General features: G+C 40.1%; 1 protein-coding gene across 1 annotated transcript; it reads right to left on the bottom strand.

Annotated features, from left to right (window-relative positions):
* Positions 1–313: 313 nt before the first annotated feature.
* Positions 314–9,027, bottom strand: LOC129171723 (homeobox protein Hox-B9a-like). The gene is made up of 2 exons (XM_054760659.1): positions 8,353–9,027; positions 314–1,363 (listed from the first exon to the last, which is right to left on the bottom strand). The coding sequence occupies exons 1-2, from the start codon at positions 8,924–8,926 to the stop codon at positions 1,128–1,130; spliced, it is 810 nt and encodes a 269-aa protein (XP_054616634.1). The 5' UTR covers positions 8,927–9,027; the 3' UTR covers positions 314–1,127.
* Positions 9,028–20,155: the final 11,128 nt, after the last annotated feature.

Raw genomic sequence — 20,155 nt, 5'->3', positions numbered from 1 at the left:
TAATGAGTGCAGTGGGAGGAAAGAACACGCCTGGTGAATGCTAGTCATGTCCACGCTGCCATGTTACAACACAAACACTTGGATGTCCTTCTGCTCAATTCATGTTGACATCGGATTGTGACATTTATTAGCACATAACACAAACAAAACTACCCCAAATTGGAACTGTTTAGTACTGATACTGATTGTGAGGTATCGTATTGGTTGAAATGGGAAAGGTGCCCCCCATCCCCATGGCTGACCTCATTTTGCTCACACAAGAAAAGAGAATCATGTATGAGTTTGTTGATACTGTATTGATATCATGTTCAATTGTTCACCAATAATAAATAAGAACAAAGGTTTTGTGTGTTTTACTCAGACTGTAATCAGAATCTACAAAATCACAAAATCATTCAAAGACTGTGAAACCTTTCAAGTAAAAAGTATCGTTATTGGGATCGGAAACACCTGCCCAGCATTGACATACCAAATGGGCGGTATCGCCTACCCCTCCCAAGCAGATGTGGTTTATTTGGAGCAAAGTGTTCATCTTTCGGGTTGAAGAAGTTTTAATGAAGTCACCGAGATGAAGCATGCTTCAGCTGTTGTGTTGTTGTGTTGCTGTCTTGTTGTGCTGTGGTGTTGTTGTGTTGTTGTCTTGTTGTGTTGCTGTCTTGTTGTGTTGCTGTCTTGTTGTGCTGTGGTGTTGTTGTGTTGTTGTCTTGTTGTGTTGCTGTCTTGTTGTGTTGCTGTCTTGTTGTGCTGTTGTGTTGCTGTGTTGCTGTGTTGTTGTGATGCTGTGTTGTTGTGTTGCTGTGTTGTTGTGTTGTTGTGCTGTTGTGTTGCTGTGTTGCTGTGTTGTTGTGATGCTGTGTTGTTGTGTTGCTGTGTTGTTGTGTTGCTGTGCTGTTGTGTTGCTGTGTTGTTGTGCTGTTGTGTTGCTGTCTTCCTGTGTTGCTGTGTTGTTGTCTTGTTGTCTTGATGTCTTGTTGTGCTGTTGTGTTGCTGTGTTGCTGTGTTGTTGTGTTGTGTTGTGTTGTTGTGTTGCTGTGTTGTTGTGTTGTGTTGTGTTGTGTTGCTGTGTTGCTGTGCTGTTGTGTTGCTGTGTTGTCACGGGACAATGCACTGGTCCAGTTGGGTGCAAGTCAATCCTTGGTCTGGTCCTTGCTCTGTTTCTTCATCTTCATCCTGCGGTTCTGGAACCAGATCTTCACCTGTCTCTCGGTCAGGTTGAGCGCCCGGGCCACCTCGTGGCGCCGGTCGCGTGTCAGGTACATGTTGAACAAGAACTCCTTCTCCAGCTCCAGCGTCTGATATTTGCTGTACGGGCACCTTTTCTTCCTGGACGAGCGCGCATGCAGCCAGTTGGTGGACGGGTCGCCTGCGGGGTCAACAAAGGAGATTATTTCCTTCAGCATAATCATCTGAAGAATAATCCTGCATTTGTCATTTCCAACCAACACAGAGAAAGCCTATCAAGGTGTGAAAGCTTTGTGTAGAAGTTGCGTGTGAAAGCTGAAAGCTCAACTGAAGTTCTCGATGAAAAATATGCAATCACGGAAAAAGTGTGGCAAACTGTTATCCTGAATGTTTCGATGCTGGAAGGCTCTGGAAGGCTTTAGAAACGTACAACAGTGACATTCAATCAAAGGGTGGAGGATTGGTGGGGATGAGATCCCGCTGGATGGACGTTGGATGTTGGAATGGTTGAACTTGCAAGTGAAGCGCTGGTCCAGCGTTGCAACAGCAGACCCACAAGCACATTGCACCTCCTTTGGCCCAGGCTGGAGTCATGGCGCATGTGCCCGCTTGTGCCATCAGTCAGGAGTTAGTCTCCATCACCGTAAACACGTGCTCAGTGCCCCCCTCAATCAATTCCCTCCAACGCGGCCCAAGCAAGGAATGGATTTCTTGTGCGGGAAAACGAGAGTGAGATGATGGATGGCGAGGGGGGGTACTTGTGTGACACGCTAAAGTGGCTACTTTGCATTCCGTGCGTGTATAATCACTTCTGCAACGATCCATGACTGCGCACGCCGTGCCGACCGTTACGGCACAAGAAGGATGATGGAGCCCTCAAGGTGCTCACCCGCTTGTCTTTTTTTATGGAACATCAGGTTTTTTCTATATGTGCTAAATATAACGACGCTAGATTGATGATGTCATGTCATGTGACCTGGCTGATACAAAAGTGCTTTATTAATATCGTATCGACATAGCTTTCATAATACAAACAATCATCACGGATCCTTGTGTGGAAAACTTCATTGCAGCGCCAAGTGTTACATAATGATGTGCGATACCACTGATACTGAGTCAAATTCAGACTGGTATGGGCCATATGATCTGATACCGCTACGTTGTGCAAATTCACCTAATGTGTCTGATGTGTCTTTAAAAGTTGTGTATTTCATAGCATATCATCAAGAATAATTCATTTGTAATGAATAATATTGGAATTATTTTACAGTTACAATTTACTTTATGAAAATGAGAAATGTATTATTCATTCATTTAGAATAATGAATGAATGTATTGATTCAAGTCATTGCTAATGTCATGATAGTTATTATTAAATTAATTATTAAATGATGGAATTGTATGTATTTCATTCTTACTTTTAAACCCTGAGGAGGTAGCGGGGTGATTGACAACGCAGCCAAGCTATTATACAAATGAAAAAAATCATAGAAAGCATGTGAAAACGCTCTTTTAAACATTAAACAGCAAAATAAGTAAAAGAATAAAACCTTTCAAATAAAGGATTCATTATTAAGAAGTACTATAAGAATGAAAGCTTTATTCACACATGGATTCGTTTCGGATGAGTTATCGTTTCAGACAAACATTACCTCAAATGACTGAAGCACGAAACGTATCGATATTTTCATTTGAGAATCAATTTTAGAGCTTGAACAGCTGGTATCGGGAGTGTCGATATTTCAGTATGGATCACTAGTAATACACACTTTTTGCTGTCCAAATATTTCCTTATCGTGCAAATGCTGATGTGCATTCAGGATGCCCATCGAGACATTGCAGAGAATTCCCAAATTGTCCATGACAAACATTCCCACGGATTGGAGTGGAAGTTGCGCATTTCTTCATCGATTCAAGCCATTCCACCATGGAAACCTTCAAAACATTCTGGCTGTTTATTTACTACATTCCAAAATTCCCGGGTTTCCCACAATTCCTCCTTTTCCTGGCCAAAAATTCCCATAGAAATGAATGTCATTTTCCACGTGAATGAAATCATTCAGGACCACCATTTTCTTCCACTTTTCCTGGAATTCCATATTTTCCAACCGGCATTTGAGTTGAGCGTCACTTCTACACCAAAGACTTTGTCCAGGTTTGAAAGTAAAACGAAGATCCAAATGAAAGTCACATAAAAGCGTTGTGTTGCTGTCAAATCAGCAGTAATCAAATGTTGCTGCTGTAAAGGCTAAAGTAGAACTGATGGTTTTCTTGTCAAATCTACATGCTATTTTTTACAGCGCCAGAAGATGATGAGCGCAGGAAGACGCCTGCTATCTCCGAGGTGCCGTAAAAGGCTGTGATGTGACACAGATGGAAGGTAGCCGTTGGCGGTGCAAGACTTCCATAGGTGAGCAATACGTCTCTTTTCCCGCGTGTCCGACATGATGCATGGAAACACGGAGCCAATCTGCTATTGGATTCATATCACATCCTCTCTTTCTACCTCTGCTTGCAATTTCCAGCTAATAGTTCCACAAATTGACCCCCCCATATATCCCAAAGGCAGGTTATTACATTTCTCAGCGTCGTATTTTATCTCCCGGCCCCCCCGAGCCCCCCCGGCCCTCGTTCGTATCGCCCAACTACCGGCACGCCAATTAATGGGCTTGTTCAGCCTGCGTTATAACTTCATAAACTTCCCAGGTCATAATTTTCCCGCTCTGCCCGGGAGCAGCAGCACAAAGACTGAAGAGTAATCTTGTATTTCTTCTGGATGGCGGCCCAGCACCGCAGCGTCAACATCAACACAACATCAACGCAATCTGTTGCAGGATGCTACATTTAATTGGTTTTTGTTGGAAACGCTTACGTACTTTTTACATTTTCTCTACAAAACCACCTCAGCACAAACTCGCATCTTCACTGAGGGGGTGTCCACACAGAAAGCTTTTCAGGTCAAAATGATAAAGTATTTAATGTGTTCAGGCTCCCATCCACGCAGAAAAGGCCTTCTGGGTGCCCTGAAACACTACTTTTGGAAAAGGGCTTCCAGAGCGGGAAATCTGAAAACGCTAACTTGTGGTTTCTGTGTCGACCAGCGATCCGCTTCTTTCTGGAAAGGATGATGTCGCCGTCACGTGACCAGAAGTGAGCTTTGAGGACACGCCAACGTAATATGTGAATATTTGGACTGGCATTATCCTGATATTTCCCTGTCTTATTCTCCAAAATGACTCACAGAAGTAATTCCACTTTGTCGTCAGGAAAGCAGAAGACGATGGACGCATGCGCACGCGTTCTGTCTTCTTCTATCGCTTGGGGTGTCACAAGGTTCCGTCTGTGTCTCTTTACAGCGCCACACGCTGGTCTGCCTGGTGTGTTACATCCTTTTCATCCCATCTGGACGCAACTATTTACTAATCCAGCACAGTATGGATGCCAATGTTTTTCAACCCGCCCAAAAAAAATCCCAGGAGCGTTTCCGTGTGACGGAACCCAGACGAAACCACGTGACACAACAAACGACAGAAGAAGAAAGAATGCAGCCGTCATCTTCTGCTCTCCAAGGCTCATCTAGACTTACCACAAAGTGGAATGACTTCTACCAGTCACTTGGGAGTTTGAGACAAGAAAGTATCAGGAAAATGCCAGTCCAAATATTCCCATATTACGTTGGCCTGTCCTCAAAGCTCACTTCTGGTCACGTGACGGCGACAGGGTGGCGACAGGGTGGCGTTTTTGAAAAGAATCACAACAAGCCGGCGTTTTCAGATTTTGTAACTCTGGAAGTCGCTTTCAAAAAATACCATTTCAGGTGTCCAGATGAAAGATGAAAGATGAAAGGCTGAAACAATTAAATACTTGACCTTCTTGACCTGAAAACATTTCCGTGCGGATAGCCCCTAAGAGTACTCATAGAGTATTCCCCTTGGATACATGCGCCTACAAGTTGTAGGAAGAGTCTTCTCACCAGCCGGTCTGATTAGCACAGCTGAGGCACATCACCAATCAAGCCTTTCATAAGCCATGCTGTCTAGCCACTTCCTTTGCCAGCGTCGTGCATGCTCTGTTTACTCATGGCACGCTTGCTAGTCATTCTCTGTGATCTTAATGCCTTGCTGCCAACTGTTGCTGAGCATTTTGTTTTTCTTATTTGCTACTTTGTCCTTTTGTTTGTACTTTGCTAGCTTCCGGGTGACTTTTTGTCACTGCCATCCTTTGTTGTACTTTTGTTTTTTCTCCTCTGTGAGCACCCTTTGTTGTTGTTAAAATACCTTTGTTGACAACATGCCGCTTGTCTCCGCTCTGGGGTCCACAACTCCTGGCACCTGTGCCAGCGCGCTGAACAGAGTTATTATTACAACACATTCCCTTGATGTTCAGAACACTTACCACTTCCGCATTTCTCAATCAATTCAAACTATTCCAACGTCAGAACATTCAGCTCATTCAGGATATTCAGGCTATCCATTTCCCACATCCCCAAATTCCCAAACTCTTCCTGTAATTCCACATTTTCCAGACGCAGCATTTCAGCTGAGCTTCAGCTTTTCATCAAACACACGTAAAGTGCTTCCACTTGCTCCGTTCTTCACACAAACAGCAAAAGAGAACATAATATAAGAAAATAATGCAAAGAAGAGTTGATACGTGAAGTGAGATTACTTTTGAGTGCAGCCAAGAAACTTCTGCCCACACGACAGCAGCGTTGCAAAAAGGAAGATAATAAGCATCTTCTCCAGAATGTTCAGCTATTCCACACAGAAGCCACAAAGGATGGTTGGAGATGATTATGCTATGATATACACTTGCTACATACAGTATGTACAGCAGGGGTCACCAACGTGGTGCCCGCGGGCACCAGGTAGCCCCCCACGACCACATGAGGTGCCCGCAAGCCTGCTTTTCATTCAGGTTTCCAGTTAATAATGAAAGAACAGTAGAAAGAAATGCATTGTGAAATACAACATGTGAGTTGTGGACACCAGCATTTTGTTCATGTTCTGGTAAAACAAGCATATTCGCTTTGTTTGGGTTTAAAATAAGCTCTGAAAAGAAATGTTACAAAAATGAGTAGCTCTTGGCCTTTTTCATTTTGTAAAAGTAGCTCTCACAAGGAAAAACGTTGGTGACCGCTGATGTACAGTATGTGCTGCACCGCCTGACATGCATGTACTCTATAAATAGTTGATGTACAACACTTACGTGCACACTTCACAAAAACAAAAACACACAGCTTTCACAGCCCAGGATGGGACACTGACGTAAATATGTCAAGGGGGGGTACATTTAGAGCATCATTCCAGGGAAATTTTTTTTCAGTCATTCCAAAATGATTTACAATAGCGAAAGTGAGCAATCATTGTTCTCCAAAGTGCCGAAGTTCCTATTTTTAACTCATCATAGGAATAGAAAACATAGAAGACATGTACAAAAAATACTACTGCAGTACTTGATGTGCAACGTTACATCAGCATATCTTACATTGTTCATCATCATCTAGAGGAAATACAGCAAGAAGAGTTGAATTGTGATATTTGGCAGCCTATTGAAGCATCGCAACTCTCCCATGGATTTCAAATAAGCCTTCATTTTAAAAAAATACAAATTAAATAAATAAATAGTAAAAACCAATACATAATAATTGATCATTAGTATAATTATTATTATTATTTAAATTATAACATACAAATAAAATAAGCCTTTTTATTAAAACAGAAGCTTTTCCCATTTTGGGGAAACACCTCCTGGGGGTGTCACATGGCTGTCACATGACAAGCACTCTAAATCTTACCCAAGCTGACATTTCAACACTTTTAAAGCCCATAAGGCCGGGGTGTCCAAAATGAGCTCGGGGGGCCATTTGCAGCCCGCAGCTTTCTTTTAATTGGCACATTCTTTTGGCTTAAAATGAAGCCAAAAGAAAAGCAAAAATGGGTCAAATGGAGCCAAAAGGCCAAATGGAAAGGAAAGAAGCAGAAATGTTGATCCAAGTAACTAACAATGAAACAAAGTGTTGTCTTTCTTTTAGCCTTTTTACAAAATAAAAAAATACATTAAAACATCAGAGTGTCCCCCCCTCCTGCATCGTTTGCTTTTCAGTATGCGACCCCCAATGGGAAGAGTTTGGACGTAAAGCGCTAAAAAGTTGCGGTACGTCAGCTCGGTGAAAAGAGCGTATCTTTGATGCATCTCCTGGTGACGCATCCTCACGATGATTCCCTTTTTATTATCAACAACTTCAGTTGAAAGCAGCAGAGACACGAGACAAGGTGGGAAGCTGCTTTGTGTGTTTTTATGTTTGCCTTTCACGATGTGGAAATACAAGTTGATCATTCCAAAGAGGAACGTAAATCATTTACGTGTTCTGCTTTCCTGGGTCTTTCTTTGCTTTTCATTCATTTCATCATGACCACCGTGTGCGTGTGTGTGTGTGTGTGTGTGTGTGTGTGTGTGTGTGTGTGTGTGTGTGCGCGAGGGAGTCATCTTGCTTTTTTTGGGGGAAAAATTGCATTTCTAGGTTCTATATGCTTTTACATTTATTTGACATTTATGTCCAAACGGGAAATCAAAGGATGCGGGGGGGGGCTATTCTGATAATTTTTTTTCAAAATAGAAATGAAATATATTTAAAGAAAAAACATTGTGCTTGTCAGCTTTTACAGATGCCAAAGTGTTCATTATTGTTGTTATTAGTATCAATTGTTGAGAATTTTTGCTGCTGGTTTTTAACGTGTTTTTAAAAATGCAATATGATGCAAGCCAATACAAAACAAGCTGCGGCCCCCATGTTGGACACCACCGGTGTAGAGCGCATGATCATGAAATAAAATCAAATTTAAAAAAATAATCTATATGATAACAAAGCCCGTTTGGTCTGTTTGAATGTGAACGTGTTGTTTGTAACGAATGAATAAGACGACATTCAACATTGGAATGTCTGGTGCGTTAAAAAAGAACAACTTAGAAATGAAAATATTTGCTAAAAATGTATCAAAGTAAAATGAAAGTGAAGGACTGTGACGTCGTGACGTGCACGACAGTAAAGGATGAAGAAGTGTTATCAGTGGTGATAAAAGCCGCGGAGCTCTTTGTTCTTGTTTTATAGCAGCGTTCAAACTATTTACAATCCCTCTTTGTCTGCTACTTCCTGCCTTGAGAACTTACTTTGATCCAGACCTTCTTTGTCCTCGCTGCCTTCGCAAGTGTCCACATTGTCCGCGAAGCCTCCAGTGGGCACGGCGGCCGCCGGTGCCGCGGATCTGGACCTGGACTCCAGGATGTACGTGCTGCTCTCCAGTTGATGCTGTCCTCCTACTTTGGACGGAGTTTCCCCGCCGGGATGGCCGAGCTGCGGCTCCAGCTTTACGGCGTCGGGGCCGCGCGGCGGCGCGCAGTCCAACCAGGAGCGGAGGTAGCGGGGGTCCGCGGAGGGGACGTGTTGCGCCGGGATGTACGGATGGTACACAGCGGGGACGCCGCTCACTCCGTGGTGATGGGGGCTGAAGGGACTCCAGGACGACGAGAAGACGGGGGGTTTGGGCTGGAAGCTGCAGGACGGATAGGAGTCCGGCAGCTCCGAGGGCGCCGCGGGGCACGGCTGCCTTCCGCCCGGCACGGCGGCGCTGGATCCCGGGTACTGGACGCTGGGGAAGTGTGCTGCGGGGCTCGGGACTTCATCGCTCTCTGGACCTATGAGGGAGTCCACGTAGTAGTTGCTCACGGTCCCAGAAACTGACATTGTTTGGCATTATCTGTCCACTGGAGGACAAACATGAAGACAATTTCTCCTTCGCGCTTCTTCTTCTTCTTCTTCTCATCTTCTTTGCGATGTCCTCCCTCTCTCCCCTCCACGCCCTCTCTCTCCTCCATGGCCCCCTTCTTCCCTTCCCTTCCCGCAGCTGGTTACTAGGCTTCACACAGGCCGATACTGCACACACAGGCTGGTATCCTCCCGTACGTACCGAGCCAGTACTGGCGCAGTATCGCCCATCATGACACTGATACTGCTGCCGATACTGATGGGATTTCAACATCATTCCATCATTTTCTGATTTAACCTTCAATTCATGATATCATCACAATAAATCACAGGACAAAAAAATAGAATTAGTGAACAATTGAAAAATACAAGAAATAGAAGTATCATTTAGTCCCACCTCATCACTTTTATTACATTTGAATCCATTTTTATGTCTTTTTATGTCCTTTTCCTTCACAGTACACGGGCTGCACTACCCCCCACAAGTATTGGGACAGTCAGCTCCACGATTTTGTTTTGATGGAGACTGAAAGCAGCATGAAAAGATGATTAGCAACCTTTCAGCACACACGGCTAAAAAGATAGCACCTTTTCCTTCAACACACCCGCTCTTCATGGCAGCAAATCACTTAACGGGCATCTTTTGGTGCCTTATTCAATCAATCAATCAATCAATAACTTAGTCAATCAATCAATAAATATGATTTATTCAAACAATAAATAACTTAGTCAATCAATGAATATGACTTATTCAGTCAATCAATCAAAAAATATGACTTATTCAGTCAGTAAATGGCACTTTCAGGTTGTGTAGAGAGTATTTAGAGGTGAAAACAAGATGAAAAGCAGAGAGCTGTCTACGGGTGAGAAACTGATGGAAGATGAGAAATGAATGAGAAGCATTGATCATCATGGTCACTACGAGCGTTTGGGATGTCCTGTAGAAGAATGGAAGCGCTGGTGTAGTAAAAGTAGCGGACGTGGAACAGGTAGAGAGCAAGGAAAACATCAACGTGTGATGACAGGACCATTGTGAGGGATGTAAAGAAACAACTCAGTCATATCAGCAACAAGCTGCAGACAGCAGAAGTGAAGTTATCACTTTCTACCCTTCAGATGAACAAAAGCATAAGATGCTAACCAGTCATTAGCAAGCGCCAGGTCCACCAGTGCGTCCTTTCTTCTTCAGGACGTCCCAATTGCTTGTAGCGGCTATGATGATCAATGCTTCTCATTCATTGCCCATCTTTCCCATCCCAGTTTTTCGCCCATCGACAGCTCTCTGCTTTTCATCTTGTTTTCACCTCTAAATCCACCTATCCTGTTACCAGTACTATACTTCTATATGATTTTTTTTTTCAGCACCTTCCTTTCTTTGCACACAGGAATTGAAGGAAAGGTAAGCAAAGGAAATATTGGAAGTGTCAGCATGTCCGGGGGGGGGGGGGGGGGGGGGGGGGGGACACTAATAAATGAATGAATGAATGAATGAAGAGATTCACTCTGTGCATTGCTTCTAGCACCTTGGCGTGTCTTACAGTCTCTGTCTTGGTGGGTGGAGGCGGGGCTGCTAGCATACACACAGAGTGTAACCTAGTAGAAATGAAATGACTAGATTGTAATATATTTTTTCATTGTACTTCATTTAAAAGTAATGTTGAAATCTCATCTCATGACAGCCCTGATTGTTATTCATGGAGGATTCGTTAGCAGGATCACAGGTAGCTCTTCTTTCATAAAACCACTCATCAAAATAAAGGCAATAGAACAAAACTATTTCATTGAAACCCTCCCCTGCTTTAGATAACATTATGGAAAAGAAAAGTAAGGATTCGGTGCAAGTCTTGTTACAGTACAGGGAAACAATGACTGCTGTCATGAAAGTGGTTGATTAGTGCAGACAGAAGGCTGAAACAATCAACATCATTGCCTGCAGGTTTGGATTGGAAATACACACTGTGTGTATTTCTATATTTATACAGTACACTAGATGCTGCAGTAGACTAGATACTGTAGTACACTATATACTGCTGTAGACGAGATACTGTAGTACAGTAGTTTGCTGCTGCTTCATTTGCATGTATTTCTTCATGGCATACATACAGTAGGTCACTAAATGCATTCTTCAATCACATACTCAACCTTTACAACTTCCAGTGGACCTGGCTGGACGCAGAAATTCACATATGCTGTCCCATAAGAACCCAGGCCTGTCCCTGCTTAAAGCAGGCGTGTCCAAAATGTTTGCAGCATGAGAACATAATAAGCATGAAAAAACATTGATGAAAAACATGATTTGTTCAAAACTATTTATGAAAAACGTTATTTGTTCAAAAACTATGAAAAACGTTATTTATGAAAAACAGGATTTATGAAAACATGATTTATGAAAACATGATTCATGAAAAACAGGATTTATGAAAACATGATTTATTAAAACATGATTGTGAAAACATGATTTCTGAACACATAATTTATGAAAAACATGATTTATGAAAACATGATTTATGAAAAACATGATTTATGAAAACATGATTCGTAAAAAACACGATTTATGAAAACATGATTTATGAAAACATGATTCATGAAAAACACGATTTATGAAAACATGATTTATGAAAACAATCCTATGCATCGTCTTAACTTTGCCAAAGGAAATGAGTGTGATATCTAATCATAGATCTTATTAATAATCAATGAATTTTACTTTAACCAAATGTGGAGGGCCAATAAAATATGGTGGGGGCCAAAGACGACCCCCAGGCTACACTTTTTACACCCCGATCCAATCATTTGCACATTTTTTCATGACTAATGTGATGTTTTTAAATAAAGGTTATTATTATTATTTTGAATGTCATTTTATGGAGATTATTATTGAATGTTTACATATTCTGTACTTTTTTTTCCCTCCTAACATTTTTCGGTGTTCTTCCCAGCGTGTCCCAAACCATCCTTGGTAAAAATGCAGGCTGTTATGAAAGTTTTTTATTGAAATATTTTAAACATAACCACGGGCCAACATGAAAACAAGCCGCGGTTAGACCCCCCCCCCTCCCCGGGACGCACCTTGTACACTCGTGTGCTGTGTGCTACAGTGTGTAATGTGTTTCCTGGCTAATGTGTTTTTTTAAAAGAGGTCATGAAGTGAGTTTTTATTGACATTATTCTGGAATCTTCCGATCTTGGATAAAAAGCTGATCTGCTAACTTTTGGATGAGTTGAGTTGGACTGCGGCCTCATTGGCCCTTGGAAGGATTTTTTATGTGCTTTTCAAAATGAATGTATTTATTTATATTGCAGGCCAAGACAAAAACGAGCAAGCGTGCCCACCCCCCCGGGCCGGACTGCGGACACCGCTGGGCTGGAGTATTTCATATTCCAGCACCGGAAATTCCCCTGACGTTGTTTTACCGTCACATTAAGACTCATTTTTGTTAACGAGCGCATTAAGCGCTCACGCGCACACTCGCACTTCTCCTACTATTTTTGAGAGGGTTTAAAAAGCGTCATAAAATGCTTGTAAGCTTTTATGGTGCTGATATATGGGCTGCCTGTGACTGCTGCGCTCTTATTTCTGCTGGGAAAAAGCCGACACGTTTCACTCGACGGCCAGGCTGCCACCCCCTCCGTACCTCCCCGGGTCCACCTCCCCGAAACCCCGCGGAACCCAGCAGCCTGCGAGAACCCGGTCTGGATCGTCGGGGTTTATAAAGATCGGATCCACTTGATTTTGGACTTGCTTTTCTGGCGTTGATGAAAGTGCTGGACTGTAAGTGTTCTTCATTTCTATCGTGTCTTCTTTTGTTGGCCTTGCAAGCAGCTGCACTAAATATTTACATCCTCTACACGTACAGTACACATGCTGGACATACTCTATCTACTATGCATATTACCTACATATGTACACGTACAGTACACATACATACTATATCTACTATGCATATTACCTACATATGTACACGTACAGTACACGTACATACTCTACTATGCATATTACCTACATATGTACACGTACAGTACACGTACATACTCTACTATGCATATTACCTACATATGTACACGTACAGTACACATACATACTCTATCTACTATGCATATTACCTACATATGTACACGTACAGTACACATACATACTCTATCTACTATGCATATTACCTACATATGTACACGTACAGTACACATACATACTATATCTACTATGCATATTACCTACATATGTAAGCATACATGGCTGCTAAAATACATATATTATGCAATGGTTCAAAATACAGCTTTTATTCATGTATTATTTAAAGACATATGTGTATAATATATATCTTCTTCTCTTTAATTGTATTGAGGATATATTTGATAGTAGGCCTACTGTATATACTGCAGATATGTAAACATGTCTGCTAAAATACATTTCATATGCAATGGTAAAAAAAACAAATTTTTTGTGTATTATTTAAATACATATGTGTATAATATATCTCTTCTTCTCTTTAATTGCATTTATGATATATTTGATAGTATATACTGTACATACTGCTTGTATATAAATAAATATGCAAAAATACATACAATGGTAAAAGACACCTTCATTTATGTATGAATGAAATAAGCATGCGATCTATGTTCGTGATGTCATTGAGTAAAGCCGTGATGATGCTCGCCAACAAGTGTAAGGTGGACTGTAGTTGCACAAGTATACAGTATATGTGAGTGGGGAGGGTGGGGGTCTTAAATGTGAGTAGAAAAAGTAGACGAGACAGGACAGACAGAAGAGAAGATGGCTTTGTTGCTTTTGAGGAGCATCCGTGCATACTTTGCAGTCCCAACTTTGACCCTTGAACTGGGATCCTGCAGCATTCCTGCATTTCTCAACGCTTTCCTTTTTTCACATTTTCTTGTGGTTATCATTAGAAAGCAACAAGATAGATTATTATTATTATTATTATTATTATTATTATTATTATTGTTTGTTTTGGTGCTTTATTAGATGGTCCTTGAACGCACCATGGTGGCATATCTAAAGTGAAGTTTTTCAAATATATTTATTTTACTTCTCACTGACGTTTGTTGATACCGCAGTGTTATTGCGTTGACCATACTGATTTCCTTCATGTTGTTGTTGTTGTTTTACTGCTGTACTGTTGTGTGTTGATGATGCACGCTGCTGTTGACGAGGATTTCAATAAAGAAGACAACGAAGCCACCTTGTCGTTTTTACTTGAACATCACAATTCCTGCACACATCTCCACTACACACTGCCTCTAGCCTACAAAAGGAACATATTGCACCTTTTTCTATATGACATGGAAGCAACTTGTAGCAGGCAGGCAGGGGTGTCCAAAGTGTGGCCCACGGGCCACTTAGACCACACTGGTGCAAATCTAATGAAAACATTGCAACGTTACAGAGTTAACTTTTTCAAAAAAGCATTTCAATGAACATTCCTATTCATTAGTACAAAGGTTTGTGTAACGGATAAAGTACTACTACTACTACTACTACTACTCATGTACGCGCTCCTTAACCATTATGACGTTTTCATTCATCTCTTAAAAAACAAAACACATGATTAGTTTTGAAGTGCATCGTCAACTTTCTGTTTATTTACTCGCACTCCTCAACGGAAAGAAGAACGTGTCTGCGAGCTGTCATCAAGTCCAAAGGAGACCATAGAAAAATGACATTATTTCTTTATCACGTGCGATCATTTTGACTTGTTTGCTTGACAAATGAATAACAAATGTTTTGATGACATGCATGACAACACACGACAGCACATCACCACTTTCACAAACAACATATACACTGCGCCAGGGGTGCTCACACTTTTTTAGTCTGCGAGCTACTTTTACTACTTTTAAAATGACCAAGTCCCAAAGATCTACCTACGACTATAAATATAGAAAGTATATATATTTACTATGTTTATTTTTTTTTAAATGAGTATGTATTTCTGTAGGTTATACATGTATACCAGGAGTACTAGTGAGTGAGTACTGGTAATATGTCAGTCACATTAGCTACGTAACGTTCATTAGGGCACACAGTTCATGTATTACATCCAGTTAGCATTTGCTATCAAACATTAGCATATACAAGAATGGAAAATGATGATGCAGCCCAAGTCAAGGCAACATATTGAAAAGGTTTCACCAATGGGCACATTTTTAATTTCATCATGAAATAATAGTTTAAGAAGCCAACGTGTAGAAAACACTGATTTCTGTAGTAGAGTTCATAACGCCAAGCAAAGCCAGTGAACAATACACTTTTTTTCTACGTAGCTAGCCGCTACAAGTGAACAGATAACTTTAGTTATAGATATAGACATCTTACCGCAGAGTTAGTTCATCCATCATCACAATAATAAAGATGGAAGTTGTATCGGACACACCAACATCATACAGTGCAGTACGTATTCACACTTTACACTATGACTTGGGATGGGTGCATCTTCGTGTTAGCTTGAAACATTGCGGAGGAGCGAGCGCGACTCAGGAGGGGAGCTTAATGTCAGCTGACTGATGTCATATGACAACTACAAAGTGACGTTTACGCCATCGACCCAAACTACCTTGGCAATCCACCGGTAGCTCGCGATTGACGTAATGGCCACCCCTGCTCTATACTATACTACTGTATATCTATATTCTACTGTGTACTACACTACAGTATGTTGTACTGCATATACTGTAGGGTAGGATATACAGTATGTTCAAAATGACACCCATGTCCATATTAAACATGTTATATAATAGTATACAGTAAATATATGAACACCAATACATTCAAATCAAAACAATTTACATATATTTCTATTATATATGTAAGATATAGTTGTGTATAAAAGTGTGTTTATATATATATATATATATATATATATATATATATATATACATATATATATATACTGTATATATTTGTTTGACTAAAATATTTGTCCTGTGTTTTATTGTGATTAGAATCAAATTAAAGACAATATCATTCAATCATCATGAAAAAGTATCACTGTAAGTATCATTATCAGTATTGGTATCAGTATCACAATAGTATTAGACTCACTATGAGTATCACTAGCAATATCATTATTGTTATCATTATCAGTCTTGGTATCAGTATCACTACAAGACTCACTATTAGTATCACTATCAGTATCATTATCAATGTTACGATCACATCAGTATCGGTATCAGTAATAGAATCTCTGTAAGTATCATTATCTGAAAAAGCATCACTCGCAGTATCGGTGTCAGTATCACTATCAGTATTATCAGTATTAGTATCAGTATCATTAACAGTATTGGTATCAGTATCACCATTGTAGTATCACTGTATCACTATTTGTATCACTGTAAGTATCGGTTTTGGCTATGCGCTACCTTTATCTGCTTGATATCGGATCAATACCTCAAATGTCAGTATAGTTCATCATTGGCGACGTAAGGTGGAAAAGGAAGTGGCACCCTTTCAAAGTGAAAGCTTTGCAAAGAAGTAAGATGTGGACACGTGACTCTATGATGATGAAGATGATGCTGATGATGGTGATGATGATGATGATGATGAAGATGATGATGATGATGATGATGATGATGATGATGATGATGATGATGATGGCATAGTGATATGTACTAGGTAGAGTACAGTATCTACACTAGTACGTAGTATCTTTGATTTGGGGCAGTAGAGTATGAAAACATGGTATGATAGAAGTATAGTTACTAGAGCAAGAGGAAGTATATAAAGTCAGTAGATTAGTCATATGACTATTATTATTATTATTATTGTTATTATTATTATTATTATTATTATTATTATTATTATTATCAGAAGTGTGAAACAGGAAAATGCAGATTTGGATATCAGCCAGGATCATCATCGACTCAAACAAGGTCGATCCCACCACATCAACACTTTCATCCAATTCTTAATCCGTATCATCCATCACTTGCACAACTGCTTGCTAAATGATATCACAGACGTTGGGAATCATTGACAGCTCCTCACGTGACATCTTTGAAAGATGAAAATGCTAAATGCTGTTTATTGATCACATCGGCCCATACAAAGTTTTCATGACCTGTTATGTTTTATTGTTCAAACAACGTAAGGCATGACACGTGCAATATCACGATACTGATTACAGACGGGATGACGTCATCCTCAGATGCCACGCATGCTATTCACGTGCACATTCCAAGCAGCTATACTGCACACATACAAGGGACTCTTGTGCCCTGGCCCCCGCCTTCTGCATGTGATGATTTACGAGGGGGGGGGGTCTGTGATGGGGTTTAGGGGAGGGGATGGGAGGACAAAATACAGAAGCAAGAATGTTTCAAACGTCATTCTGTCTTTCTAGTGAAGACAGAAGATGGAGTGCAGGCTCGTTTAAAAGCAACTCCAGCTATATTTCACCCTTGGGGGGCGTCCACTGCATCCACAAAGAAGATATTTCTATTCTTCAAGGAACAAACACAAATCATTCCAGCTTTCCACATTGACCTTCCTGTGCTTGCATCCATGCTTTCACAGAGAAATCAACCTTCACGTTCCATCTCCAGCACTGTAGCACCACGTGATGAAAGGAGTCATTGAAGACAAGATGTCATATTTTCATATGATTGGCTTTGCATGTCTGGTTATTCATTGTACAACATATAGTGCTGGATGTGAACCTTGTTGTGTTAATAAAGATACTAATAAGAACATATGATAACATCAACAAACTCACATACACATCACACTTTCACATCTAGGAAACTACTTTTGTATCGGACACACCAACATCATACAGTGCAGTACGTATTCACACTTTCCTCTATGACTTGGGATGGGTGCGATTCACTATACAGCCACCAGATGACACTGTTGGTGCACTTGTTTCAGTTATCCGGTCATGGATCAATACAGACATAAAGCCTTTTCGTTAACTACGCTCAGCTATTTGTGTGTTAATAATAACACATGTGATATTAATTACCTCATAATGGATTATTTCAATAACAATAACATGTGTGGGAAAATGACATAAGAGCATATGTGTTTAGAATAACATGCAATATGAACAGACTAGCTAGCTAACAGCTTTCTCATACTTCAACCGTGGAGTACGATGGATGTCGTCGCCGCGTTTAATGACATTCAAAAGGCTGAAACTGAAAATAAGACAGACAATACAATGGAAAATGGATGTGTACAGCAAAATGTCCGCTTAAAGGGCATCCTGCTACGATATCAAGTGTGAAATGTGTCTAAATAACGTGGCCTTGTACTACAGACGCCATCTTGGACCACCTCACAAATCACTGGTAATTTTCACAGCAAAGACTAGTTTTTTACAGTGAAATCATACGTTTGCAAACAGCATCTCACACAAACTAGAAGTAAATGCTGGCGATACAACCTCAAACAAAAGATATGTGCAGTTTTTGAATGAATTACTTTTTTATTTCATCTTCTTGCTGGAAAGACAGTCTGGCCAAAAAACCCCACTAAGAATTGGAAACACACGCACGCACGCACGCACGCACACACACACACACACACAAACACACACACACACACACACACATACACATTCCAGTTGTGGGTACCATGACAACCGGTCCCTCGCTTGCAATATAACTTTTACAGCACAGAAAGGCGCCTGCTTTTATTTGTGTGTGCGTGTGCGTGTGCGTGTGCGTGTGTGCGGTTGGGAGTTGTGGTGCTTTGAGTCCAAAAGAGGACTTGGCCAGCATCTGCTCCCAAATCCCAGCAGAATGAAAAAGTGCAGCCTTTATTTTCCCACCAATAGAATTTGTTGAGCTTTTCCCCAAACAACACATCATCATTTCTTTCTTACATTTGATTCATTTACTCTTTTACTCTGCATGTTGACAGGCTGGTTTGTAAATGTTGTTTACAGATGAATGTAATGAATATATCATGTATAAATATGAATGAAACAATAACTTATTCAAGTTGGTAACACGAACATTTTGGAATGGAAGCAAAATAGACACAAATGCTAAGAATAATAATGCAAGTACGAAGACCACCTTGACATCTGTCTTTTTTATGGGTCCTGCGCATATGGAAACATGAAAACACAAAAACCATTGAAGAAAGCCAGCAGGAGGTGTTGTACTTCTTACGTTGGACACTGGGTGGTGCTGCTGGGTCAGGCAAGACGCGTGGTGACGTCACTGTTTCAGCAGTGGCTTTGAAAGAAAATCATTTACTATGATGATATGCATATTAAATATTTGAATTAAGCTGTTGGATCATTGTAAAACTATTCACTACGAAGCTAAACAAGCTTTACTTTTTAAAGTCATTTTCTTCAATTACACCACTGCTGTTAGCACAGTCGTGTTGCTAAATGTAGCATGTCAACAGCAACTCATTGATGTAGCATTAATACTAACTAACGTAGCTTTACTACAAAGCAGGGGTGTCCATTTGTGGCCCGAGGCATATTCTAGAAAGATAATTTCATAGGAAAACTACAATAAAAAAAAAAAAACTACAGCAAAAGTGGAAAAATCACAATAAAGTCAAAATATTAAGAGAAAAAAGTTGTACTTGAAGAAGAAAATGTTGTAATTTTATGAGAGTATAGTCATAATGTTATGATTAAAAAGTCATGTCATTTTTGTAACACAGTCGGAATATTAAAGTAAAAAGTTGTGATATTATGAGAAACAAACAAAACAACAAACATAGTGGCAATTTTTGGGAAATTACGTTGCAGAAAAATGTATAATGTTACAAGAATAAATATATAAACTCATACTTACAAAATTATCAGAAGAAAATAGAAATCATTGGAAAATTAGAAACAAAACAGCAGTAGCTGTAATGTTACGAGAATAAAGTAAAAATAGGATCAACTCGTAATAGAATTAGGGAAAATAATATCATTTTTAGTAATATGAAATGTGCTTTTTATGCACTTTAAAAAAAAAGTTGTTATATTATGACAAACAAAAAACAAAGAATAAAGTTGTCATTTTTAGAAAATTTGCTGTGAAATGTTATAATGTGTAATATAATCATTTCATAATTACAAAAGGAATTTCCTAGAAAAAAGTTCGAATATTTGCAAAACACAAAAATGCCAACAGCAGCAAAAATGGGAAAAAGATTGAAGTTGATATTAATCATTTGCTTTTTCACAAAACTGAGATGCACTTTTTCCTTGAAATATATATCACTTCTTATGCATA

Source organism: Dunckerocampus dactyliophorus, chromosome 18 (assembly GCF_027744805.1).
Source record: "Dunckerocampus dactyliophorus isolate RoL2022-P2 chromosome 18, RoL_Ddac_1.1, whole genome shotgun sequence".
Taxonomy (NCBI): Eukaryota; Metazoa; Chordata; class Actinopteri; order Syngnathiformes; family Syngnathidae; genus Dunckerocampus; species Dunckerocampus dactyliophorus.
This window is presented reverse-complemented; position numbering and strand designations above follow the sequence as displayed.

Bases quoted from the DNA above. Each gene is read 5' to 3' on its own strand.
- LOC129171723 (XM_054760659.1), bottom strand. From the start codon at position 8,926: ATGTCAGTTTCTGGGACCGTGAGCAACTACTACGTGGACTCCCTCATA. The intron at 1,364-8,352 runs GTAAGTTCTCAA...TTGACCCCGCAG, and splicing joins CAAAGAAGGTCTGGATCAAA to GCGACCCGTCCACCAACTGG.